This window comes from Ictidomys tridecemlineatus, chromosome 15 (genome assembly GCF_052094955.1).
Source record: "Ictidomys tridecemlineatus isolate mIctTri1 chromosome 15, mIctTri1.hap1, whole genome shotgun sequence".
Lineage (NCBI taxonomy): Eukaryota > Metazoa > Chordata > Mammalia > Rodentia > Sciuridae > Ictidomys > Ictidomys tridecemlineatus.
In genome coordinates, this window is record NC_135491.1 from 36,477,902 (window position 1) to 36,489,704 (window position 11,803).

The following is an 11,803-nucleotide window of genomic DNA, read 5'->3' on the forward strand; positions in this document are numbered from 1 at the left end:
GCTATATAAATTCCTAACCTGGACTACAGCTGACAAGAACTATTGTGCCTTGGTACCAATATACCACAGGGGGTCAATCGCAGTATAATTGTTGATATCACACAAGAAGAGATATTTCAACATGAAGGGATTGTGAGAGCTTCGACAGCATGGCCCATCTCATATTATGGGTTTGAGAATATAGAGGCAGGCTGGGGATCCTGCCACCAGGTATCACCTAGCACTTGAGCCTTCTTCCTGCAAAAAGGACTTTCAGAAATTGACCAGTTCTCTTCTGTCTTTGAAGACTGCAGCAATGACATTCCAGTCTGTGAAGTTCTCTTATGTAAAGAATCTCTGACATGCAAAGGAATGACATCAGTGGTTTTTGACCTTGTTGAAAAGGAATGTATATAATTCTATGGATGGGAGGATTACATTTTTGAGCAGGTAATCAGGATTTTATATAGTATTCATAAAAGAAAAAAAGCACTTTCATGATTCTTGAGGGGAGAAAAGGGCCTTTTGAGAGTGTAATTTCCCTGGTTTCTCATTACCACTTTAGAAGAAATTGTATTATTTAAAATGTTGTAGGTATTGTTAGCAGAAGGATAGCAATCATTACTTGAAGCTAACCTGGGTTATTTATAAGACTCAAGGAAATAATTTCATCCTGACTTGTGTAAAGCACATTTCACCTAATACAGATGCCCCTTTGATTTATGATAGTAACCGCCCAATAAATCCACTGTAAATTTAAAATATCACCAAGTTGAAAATGCATTTAATACACCTAAGCTACTTAATGCCCAACGCTAAGCTCCACACCAGGAAAACTTCCGGGGGGGGGCGCCCTCCACGGCGCCAGCCCCTCGGTCTCTCGGACCAATCCACAGGTTTTGTCGATTGCTTCTGCCTGGACAGTGTTCCCGGCGCGGCAGCCCCGCCCTGATCGACTGCTCGGGTCTGGCCCGCCCCCGGGCGCGGGAAAGTAAGTTTTTGTTGAGTTTTTATCCGGGCGGCGGCTGCAGTGATCTGCTCAACCCGAACCATTCCTCAGCGTCCTCGGCCTCTCCTTCTTCCTGGTCCCCCTCGAACCACACGAGTGCAGCCGAGGGGCCCAGCTCGCCGCCATGTCCGAAGCTTATTTCCGGGTGGAGTCGGGTGCGCTGGGACCCGAGGAGAACTTTCTTTCCTTGGACGACATCCTGATGTCCCACGAGAAGCTGCCGGTGCGCACCGAGACGCCCATACCTCGCCTGGGCGCTTTCTTCCTGGAGCGGAGCGCGGGCGCGGAGCGGGACCACGAGCTGCCCCAGGTGAGAGCCGCCGGGGACCCGCCGGAGCCTCGCGCGAACCGCCGCTGCGGGTCGGGCCCGCCGAGCGCCTGCGCGTCAGGGTCGCGTCGCGTGGGCCTCGGCGCACTGCAGCAGCGCGCGGGGAACGGGAGCCGCCCGGTGCCGGGCGTGCCTCCGACCCTCCGGTGCCACGTGACCCGACCCGCACTGGCCCCCTCCTTTCGGCTGGGGGACGGGTGGGAGCCCCCGACGGCACCCGCAGCCCTTCCTGAGGCCTCCCGGGTGCTAGCGTGGGCGGGGTCGGCGACCTGTCATCCTCCTCCGACCTCGTAGGTTGGTGTTGTCAGCCCAACAGAAAGGTTGGGTGGCTCGGCCAGGGCCCCCCAGGAAGCGGTGAGCTGGGATTCCAACCAGGGCCCTGTGGCTGCACACACAGGTTCGTCCCAGGACAGTGACTTGTAATGGCTATTTTTCATTTCCTGTTTAACCTGTTTTGTTTAGAAGGATGTTTTTTGGGGGGCTGTTTTAGTTTTTATGAAAGTAACACAAATTTTTAAGTGAAATAGTAACTATATATATCTTATATATTAGATGTATATATATATATATATTAGGTATATATACATATAATATATATTATTAATACATATATTAGATATATAGTATATACGTATATGTATATATACATGTAATGTAATATACATATATACACACACACACACTATATATATATGTCTACTTTGCTTTCCCACATAGGGCCTGTGTACATTTTTAGTGATGTCTTCAAAATTCACCTCTATATATTTTTAATATCTTTATTTATCTGTTTTTATGTGGTGCCAACCATTGAACCCAGTGCGACATGTTAGGCAAGCACTCTACCACTGAGCCACAACCCCAGCCCAACCTTCATACTTTTAGATGATATTCTTAAACTCATCTTTGTGATTTGTAAAAATGCAGACATTATTGACATCCCATTACAGTACATTGTACTTATTGTGTTAACTGGTAAACACAGAGATATGCTGCCATAACTTTATTCATATTTACTTAGTTTTTAACCTAATGTCCTTTTTCTATTTCAGGTTTCTATCTATGGTACCACATTGCATTTAGTAATCATGTCTTCTTAGGCTCCTTCTTAGCAGTAACAACTTTGAGATTTTACTTGTTTTTTTTTTTGTTGTTGTTGTTTGTTTGATACTGCGCATTGAACCCAGGGGCACTTTACCATTGAGCTACATCCTTAGCTCTCAGAATTGCTTAGGGTGTCTCTAAGTTGCTGAGGCTGACCTTGAACTTGTGGTCCTCCTGGCCTCACTTGCTGGGATTATGGGCATGCACCACTGCCTTGCCTGCTGTTGCCTTTTAGTTAGTGTTTGCGTGACATTTTTTTTCTGTCCTGTTTTCAACATTTCTGTGTCTTTATATTTAAGGCATGTCTCTTCTAAGCAGCATATAATTAGGTCTTTTCATTGAGTTTGGCAATTTTTAATTGATGTATTTAATCCATTTACTTTTAATTATTGATATGCTTGTGTTTATTTTTACCTTCCTATTGACCCTTCCCTTCTGGGATTCAAATTACTTGCATGTTAGAGTTTTTCTTTTTCTTTTTTCTCACCGTATTTTATGTGTGTTTGTTGTGCTCTTGTCTATATTTTTTCCTGCATGGAACTTCCATTTGATGATTTTTTTTAATATCTTTATTTTATATTTATATGGTGCTGAGAATTGAACCCAGTACCTTGCGCATGCTACCACTTGAGCCACATCCCCAGCCCCTTGATGATTTTTTAAAAATTTTTTTTACTTCTAGATGGACACAATATCTTTATTTTATTTATTTATTTTTATGTGGTACAAAGCATCGAATCCAGGACCTCACTCATGCAAGGCAAGCACTCTACCACTGAGCTACAACCCCAGCCCTCCATTTGATTTTTAAGTCCTATTTTAAAGTTGGTGTCTGATTACCCTGATATTTGGTGTCAAATGTTTGGAGTTGCTCTTGGCCCCTCCATCCTGGCTGCTTTAGCAGATTTGAATTCAGACACAAACGTGTCTTCAGCTGGTGGTATTTTGTCAGAGCTCTGTTTACACCACCCACCTTCTCAAAGCTGCTCCCACCCTTTGCTGCAGTTCTCCCTAGTATGCTTGTGTTGCTTCCTTTAAACTAATTATGTTTATCTTTGATTTTTTTTTAATGAGATTTCTCTTAAAACTCAAGTTGATCTCATAGAAGTTGAGAATAGAATGGTGGTTACCAGAAGCTAAGGAGAGGATGGGGATATAAGGCTGGGGAGAACTTGATCAGTGAGTACTAAATTCTAGTTAGATAACGGTAGGAAGTGCTTGTGTGCTATTACATAGTAGAATGACGATAAATGATGATATATAATGTACGTGTTTAAAAAGCTAGAAGAAAGGACCAGGTGTGGTGGCTCATGCCTGTAATCCCAGCTACCAGGAGGATCACAAGTTAAAGGCCAGCCTGGGCAACTTAGCAAGACCTTGTCAAAATAAAATAAAAAGGGGCTGGGGTTATAGCTCAGATGGTAGAGTGCTTGCCTTGCATGCACAAGGCCCTGGGTTCAATCTCAGCACACACACCCCCGAAAAAAATAAATAAAGTAAAATAAAAAGGACTGGGGATGTAGCTCAGAGGTAGAGTGTTCCTGGGTTCAGTCACCAGAACCACAAATAAGTAAATAAATTTAATAAAAATAGATGAGACTTCAACCCACACAGTTCATTTCTTCATTCACAACCAGGTCTTCTGCATATGACAGTCACACACACACACACACACACACACACACACACACACACACACACGCCCCAAATAGAACACACAGTTTCGCCCAGGCGCTGTTTTTTTTTTTTTTGTCAGACATATTTACCATGCTGTTTGTTTTTAAAATCTACCTCTTGTCTGATGCAGGGCTCAAAGATTGAACTCCCCTTGTGGCTGGCAAAAGGACTTTTTGACAACAAGAGGCGCATCCTTTCCGTGGAACTTCCCAAGATCTACCAACAGGCCTGGAGGACCGTGTTTAGTGCAGATGCCAATGTGGTAGACCTCCACAAAATGGGGCCTCATTTCTATGGATTTGGTTCCCAACTCCTGCATTTTGACAGTCCTGAGAATGCAGATATTTCTCAGTCTCTTCTGCAGGTAAATAACTGGTGTGAAGGCCTAGGATGCTACACTGGTCTCAGGAGCCAGCCAAATGTCACTTTAGTTTTTTATTATTTCCACTTTGGCCTGTAATTACAGCGTACCTGCTGTGTGTGTGTGTGTGTGTGTGTGTGTGTGTGTGTGTGTGTGTGTGTGTATGAGTATGAGAATATACCTGTCTCCTGTAACATGTATCATTCTTTACAGTAAGATTTTTTTCTGTGATCCCAGCAGTTCAGGAGGCTGAGACAGGAGGATCGTGAGTTCAAAGCCAGCCTCAGCAAAAGCGAGGTGCTGAGCAACTCCGTGAGACTCTACCTCTAAATAAAATACAAAGTAGAACTGGGGATGTGGCTTAGTGGTTCAGTGCCCAAGTTCAATCCCTGTACATACACCCCCCCAAAAAAAAATATGTCTTAGCTTTTTGAAATGTATAATTCATTATTGTTATCTGTAGTCACCCTACTGTGTAACTTCCTCCTAACTATAATATTTTTAAAACATGACTTTTCAACTGCACTTGATATTTGCCTATAATTGGAACTAACAGCAAATCTAGGGAATGAGGAAAAGGTAATGGTGAGTTACAAGCACTTAGATACACGATTCCAGCCCAGTTGCAGGTCTGCTCTAGGGGTTTCTAGTGGAAATACTTGAATGACTTGGTTATTTGTTCCCTTCCGTTGTTCTGTGGTTAGGACTTGGCTCTGCCATGAACTAATTGTGTGACTTGGTCAAGTGACTTGACCTCTCCAAGCATCAGTTCTGGAGATTAATAATAGTACCATGTAGTACCATTTAACACATGCGGTAAATAGTAACTATGCTATTTTTCATGAACAAAACCATGTTGTGTATATTATCATTCTTCGTAGTTTATTTTAACCCTTCATAATTTTATTATTTTTTATGTTAATATTAGAAGAAACATTTCCACCTGTTGGGATATAAGCAGTTGAAAGACTTTACTTCCTCATTTTTATTTTTATGAGAGCTGTTAACTTAAGACAGGTTTGCTACCTGGGCTATGCCGACATCCTCCATCAGGCTTAAGGGTTCTTTGGCCCACCAACTACTAGTCCTACTTTTAATGTAAATAATAAAGAAAAATGTTGCTGTCCATTCAGAAAAAGGAAGTCTATATAGAGACTATAAGCTTGAACTCAAGCTTATGGAATTCTTTTTGAGCAGAAAGATAAAAACAAGGAAAACCCATTTGTCTTACAGTGTTTGCAGGACATGTGCTTAAATTGGAGTCTTACTCTTCTTTAGTGAGCTGGGTGTTTTCTTTTCCCATCATTACTTTCAAGTGCTTTAGAGTTGCTTATAGATAGGGTGACTTCACCCTGACACAGTTGAAGAGACTGGAGCAGGGACTTGTGGTTTGTGCTCAGAGCCCAATTTAAAATGACACCGCTAGAGCTCGAGGGTCTCCATCCTGATTTCAGACAGAGAATGATAGAAACCACATTCAGGGCTGGGGTTGTGGCTCATTGGCAGAGCGCTTGCCTTGCACATGTGAGGCACTGGGTTTGATCCTCAGCACTTCATTTAAAAAATAAATAAACAAAATAAAGATATTGTGTCCATGTATAACTTGAAAAAATATTTAAAAAAAAAGAAACCACATTCAATTAAAAATGCTTGCAGTTGAAAGCTGTTGGCATGTGACTGCAGTACATTATTAGAGCCTTTGTTAACAATGACAATTATGAGTAATGCTCTTTTTTTGGTACCAGGCATTGAACTCAGGAGTTCTTAATCACTGAACCACAAGCTAGCCCTTTTTTAAATTTTTTTTTTAATTTGGGGGGATAGGGTCTTGCTAAATTGCTTAGGGCCTCACTATTTTGCTGAGGCTGGCTTTGAACATGCAATCTTCCTGCCTCAACCTCCTTAGCTTCTGGGATTATAGACGTGCACCACCAAACTGGGCTGAGTAATGCTTTTTGAAAAGCTGGGTGCTTTACAGATATTACTTCATTGGTTTTCATAACAATTTTCCCAATAATCCATTTCACAGTTGAGGAAATCAAGGCTTGATAATGTGCAGTAGCTTATTTGAGTGGTAGACAGCCACTCAGGCCTCTTTCTGAGTCCTGACAACAAATTCTTTCATGCCATACAAATATTCCAGGATAAAAATGGATCTGGTTTTATGGGATGTGAGATCAACCCTGATTTCCCCTGTTCACTTCTTCTGCAGACGTTTATTGGACGTTTTCGCCGCATCATGGACTCCTCCCAGAACGCTTACAACGAAGACACTTCGGCACTGGTAGCCAAGCTAGATGAGATGGAGAGGGGCTTATTTCAAACAGGCCAGAAAGGACTGAATGACTTCCAGTGTTGGGAGAAGGGACAGGCTTCTCAGATCACAGCTTCCAGCCTTGTTCAGAATTATAAGAAGAGAAAATTCACTAACATGGAAGACTGAAGGCCACAAGAACCCAGGATTGTTATTGGTGGATTTATCTCGTTTATGTCCTTGATAAGACCTAGCTGACCTTGTACAGGATCAGATTGTATCCTGTTTCATAACTTACATCCTGCAGTAATTTCAGGAGTCAGGATTAACTGGTTGGGAAAGGATGCCCTGGCCCTGTGTGTCCTCTAGGCCTGTCTCACCCAGCCTGGGCCTTTTGACCCAAGAACCATAGCCAAAGAGAAATCAAAGTCTGTGCTAAATAAGGATCAATGACATACATCACAGTCAAGTTGGAGCTGGGATTTCTTGTGTTGGGGAGTTTGGGCAGCATGAGATATCCCTTTCACTAACTGCAAAGGGCAGGTACAAAGTGGGTCATCTTTGCCTGTTCACATCATGTTCTCTTGAGTGTATTTGCCTCATCTTCCTCGTGGTTGAACAAAAGATAGCACCCCCATGATGTTGGCCCAACTCGTAAATATCTCCTGCTGCCTGCCTGCAGGGAATTAGCCCAATTTCCAAAACAGTCACCCAGTAGAGAGCAAAAGGAGAAGACAGGTGAATGGCACAGCAGAGAAGAGAAGGCGTTGTTTTTGTCCTCTGGTATCGGGGCTCTATGGACTGGAATCATCTGCTGCCAAGCTAGAGGGGACATAGTTAAACTGAGCTCGTGTTTGTCTCTGATCTTTGGGGCACCCACGCACTTATTCCATTACTGTCTAGAAAGGCTGTCAGGGAGTTGACCAGCCTTTGTTACATATGGAAATTGGGACCAGAAGATTGCAGATTGTGAAGACCCCTGCTTATAAAACATGGCAAAGGTTAAGGGGCAAGTTGTTTTTGCTACATTATTAAGTGGAGGATCCCCGACCATTTAAGGGAAACTAAGCAAGCTTAAAACTCTTCCCGGGAGAGCAAGGAGGAACTCAGGCTGAGTAGAAACAGAATTTCCTGGGACCCATTAGACTGTCCAGTGGGCAGTTTTCTCACATCACTGCTCCCTTTCCAGTCTCCCACCACTAATGAACACTGTCTTATTGTTGGATGTTTTAAATGAATTTGGGTATCCAGATTGTGCAAATATCTTGATGCAAATTTAGAATGACAAGTGTTTTTTTAAATGCCTGTTTTAAGATGGAATTGATGTTTTTACAATTTGACTTTGGTGCTAAATAAGTGATCAGCTTTGCCTGTGAATACATTCTGTACGAGTGCTATTTCTGTCACTGGTGCTACAGATGATCAGCAAAGTCACCCGAGAATTTTGCCTTTGATCATATTTGACAATAATGCCCAAATAAACCCATGTTTTAGTAACTGCTCTTTTGTTGTACATCCTCTAAATAGGAGGTATGTTATCTGTCAGAACGTGCATCTCCTAAGAAGACAAGTTCTACTGCTAGTGCACCAAGTATAGTAGTTAGGGCCCCAGAAGCGGTTCAGAGAAGAGCCTTTCACTCTGCTTTTGGCATCATTATCACAGACAGCTTTGTATTTAAAGACAATCCTAAAGCTGCTGCCATTTTTACCCCTTTCTTAAAAAAAAGGGGGGGCTACATGCTAAAAATATGAGGGCATGCATGTACAGAATTTATTCCATTTTAAATTTTGCACAAATTACATCACATGTAACTTTTGTGCCCATTTTTGTTGCACATCTGCCTGCAAACTTGTCAGACTAGCTCTCTTCCTGGTAATTCTCCCCAAGTCAGTTTTATTGGATTCCTTCAAGAAGGTCATTTTTTTTTTCCCCCAAAAGAGTATAATTTGAATCAGCTACTAAATTTCTGCTGAAATCCAGGGAGTACATGTGTGCCCTTTCCCCTTAAGGGCTCTGTTCCCAGATAGCTGTGGCCTTAATGGTAGACACAACTGTGTGCAGGTTTTTCCTAGGGACAATCTGGCCTGCAGGGAGAAGTGGGGCTAGGCTTGGTCTTCCCTTTGGATTTCTCCTGTTCTCCTTGACCTCTGGACTCTGGGCAGCTTCAGGCACAGTCTTTGGATCACCATCTGAATGCTGTTGACCCCCCAGCTTGGATTGCCAGCTTGGCTCTCCCTCCAGACCTAGACTTGTAACCAACCACTTGTTTTGACTTTAGCACCTGCCCCAGCTTGGCAGAGATGGCTCTATTTGTTTAAAAACCTGTCCTGACCCCAGTGGTCTGAGATTGCTTTTCTTACTGCTTCTAGCAGAGATCATTTGTTTCTTATTTTAAGTTAAAATTCTACCTCTGGGGCTGAGGTTGTGGCTCAGCGGTAGAGCACTCGCTTAGCACATGGGAGGGCCTGGGTTTGATCCTCAGCACCACATAAAAATAAATAGAAATAAAGGTATTAAAAAAAAATTCCACCTCCCTAAGAGAATTTTGAACACCTTACAGGGCTTCTCATTAGGCTTCCAGCACCCCTGGGCCTAAGATGTTTCTGGAATACTGTGAAGTATTAAAACTGGAATGCAGGGGCTGGGGATGTGGCTCTAGTGGTAGCGCGCTCGCCTGGCATGTGTGCGGCCCGGGTTCGATCCTCAGCACCACATACCAACAAAGATGTTGTGTCCGCCGAGAACTAAAAAATAAATATTAAAAATTCTCTCTCCTCTCTCACTCTCTCTTTAAAAAAAAAAAATGGAATGCAGAACTCAAGGTCAGGTACACTCTGAATCTCTTCTGTTTACCATCCTTCAAGAAACCCCAAAAGAGCTGCTTTATGTTTATGCTTGAAACAGTTGTGTTTAGGTAAAAATATTATATTGTAGACAGATCTTAGTAAAAGAGGCCAGATGTGTTTCTCAAAGTAGATATTTATGTATTTAAGAGGAAAATCTATGTTTCAAGAAACTTGTGGAACAAAATGTAGGATATATACTTAACTATAAGAATTATTATGATCTGGCAAAGTTAGACTTAAAATTTTAATGTTGCGTTCCCATGGGAACAATTAAGACAATTAAATGCTCTAACCCTAAAGAAAGATGTTTAAAAGTTGGAATTTTATTAACTAAGATTTACTATTACCCTTTTGAACAGCATGAAATCTCCCGTCCTGAAGAGCAGAGAATAAAATGTATACTGAATCAAGGGCCAAGTCTGAGAAAATGTAGAATTCACCCTCTTACTGAAAGCAAATAACAATCACAGGTGACAGGCCCGGCCTGTTTTGGTTTGAGCTTGGTCTTGTGACTTTTTCCAGACTTCTGCCTAATTAATCAGAGGAAGCTGGATGCAACCAGACACAGTCACTAGCCCAGCAGCAGCCTTATTCTAGGATAGAAGCATCCTCCCTCCCAGCTACACTAACTTGGTGTCCTCCTTGTGGTCCAGGAAAAGGTGAAATGGGGCCACCCGCAGAAGCAGAGGTCTCCCTTCGGTGCCCGCTAAGATCAGAATCAGATTAACTAAAGGGATGTAATTCCATTAAACTCTTGATGTGGAAATAATTTTAGATTTATGGATAGTTGTAAAGATGGAATCGAGTTCCCATATTTCCTTCACTCAGCTTTCTCTCACATCTTCCATAATCCTGGTACATTTATCAAAACTAAGATTGGTACAAGACGTGAACTAAAAGCACAGACTTAATGCAGACCTCACCCCATGTTGTCCACTAATAATACTAATAATGTCCTTTCCTGTTTCAGAATGCAATCCAAAATCCCACAGTGCACTTAATGGGCAGTCAATTTTTTTTTTTTTTCAAGAGAGGAGAGAGAGAGAAGAGAGAATTTTTAATATTTATTTTTTAAGTTCTCGGCGGACACAACATCTTTGTTGGTATGTGGTGCTGGGGATTGAACCCGGGCCGCACGCATGCCAGGCGAGCACGCTACTGCTTGAGCCACATCCCCAGCCCTGGGCAGTCAATTTTTAAAGGAATTCACTATCAAGGTCTTGGCTCCATTTCAGAAGTTCAGCATCCTAGAGGGGCTTCGTTGCTCTGGGGTAAGTACCCAGGGCCAGCTCAGGGCCTGTCACAGATTGCACAGGATCAAGTTGCTGGTGAACTCATCTGGAAGGGAGAGAAGGTGTTTGTCACCTCAATTCACTTTTTCCCTAGTATCTGCATCTAATAGAAAAGGACTTCTTGGATTCTACTTAAAAGTTAGCTTCTCATTCCCGTTCCCCCATCTCATAACAGTAACTTGATTGTCTCCCTCTTTCCCTCTGGCACCCGGTAGCTAATTTTCTTTGTGTCTAAATGAGTTTAAAATGAGCACGATTTTTATATACAACATTATTAACAAGTGTCAGCACAGCTCTGAGAATAGTGCCTGGGAACTGCGTGTGTTTCAGAATTCATAGGGGAGCAGAGATCCAGCTCATCTTGCAAACGCCCATGGATGGCTAATTACCCAGAAAAAAAAAAATCTTTATGACATTTTCTGCCATTTTACCCTTGAGAGGGAAGATTATTGACTTCCACGTGACTTGCATGTCTCCCTTTGTACAACTAAAACTCTTCCCCAAGAGCATTTTTTTCCTTTGGGCACAAGAAAAAAGCAAATGAGTAGCTAAGGAATATATGGATTCTGTTCAATACAGGAAGGAGGCAGGCGAGAGATAGAGGGTGTGATTATTGAAGAAAAAGGATGGTGGAAATTTGTTTGGGGCTCAAAGACTGCAGAGAGAACCCAATCTTCAGAGCCACATTGCCAGAGGCACTGGAGGAGAGAAATAGCAATAGTTGTTCCCAGAGAGTGGCCTTATCTTAATGGGTCCAAGAGGGCCTGGCACTCTGCTATCTCTTTGTTCAGGAGCAGAACATTTTAAAAACTGTTTCAAAGGACACTGTCATTTTCTAATTTAGCACTTTGTAAACAATTTCTTTTTTTTTTTTTAAAGAGAGAGTGATAGAGGAGAGAGAGAGAGAATTTTTTTTTTAATATTTATTTTTAGTTCTCGGCGGACACAACATCTT

General features: G+C 42.3%; 1 protein-coding gene across 1 annotated transcript; it reads left to right on the forward strand.

Annotated features, from left to right (window-relative positions):
- Positions 1-903: 903 nt before the first annotated feature.
- Positions 904-8,206, forward strand: Gins3 (GINS complex subunit 3). Its single transcript, XM_005318243.5, has 3 exons — positions 904-1,298; positions 4,225-4,458; positions 6,668-8,206. The coding sequence occupies exons 1-3, from the start codon at positions 1,113-1,115 to the stop codon at positions 6,896-6,898; spliced, it is 651 nt and encodes a 216-aa protein (XP_005318300.1). The 5' UTR covers positions 904-1,112; the 3' UTR covers positions 6,899-8,206.
- Positions 8,207-11,803: the final 3,597 nt, after the last annotated feature.

Coding starts and splice junctions, on each gene's coding strand:
- Gins3 (XM_005318243.5), top strand. CDS start 1,113: ATGTCCGAAGCTTATTTCCGGGTGGAGTCGGGTGCGCTGGGACCCGAG. Junction 1,299..4,224: donor GGGACCACGAGCTGCCCCAG/GTGAGAGCCGCC, acceptor TGTCTGATGCAG/GGCTCAAAGATTGAACTCCC. Junction 4,459..6,667: donor TTTCTCAGTCTCTTCTGCAG/GTAAATAACTGG, acceptor CTTCTTCTGCAG/ACGTTTATTGGACGTTTTCG.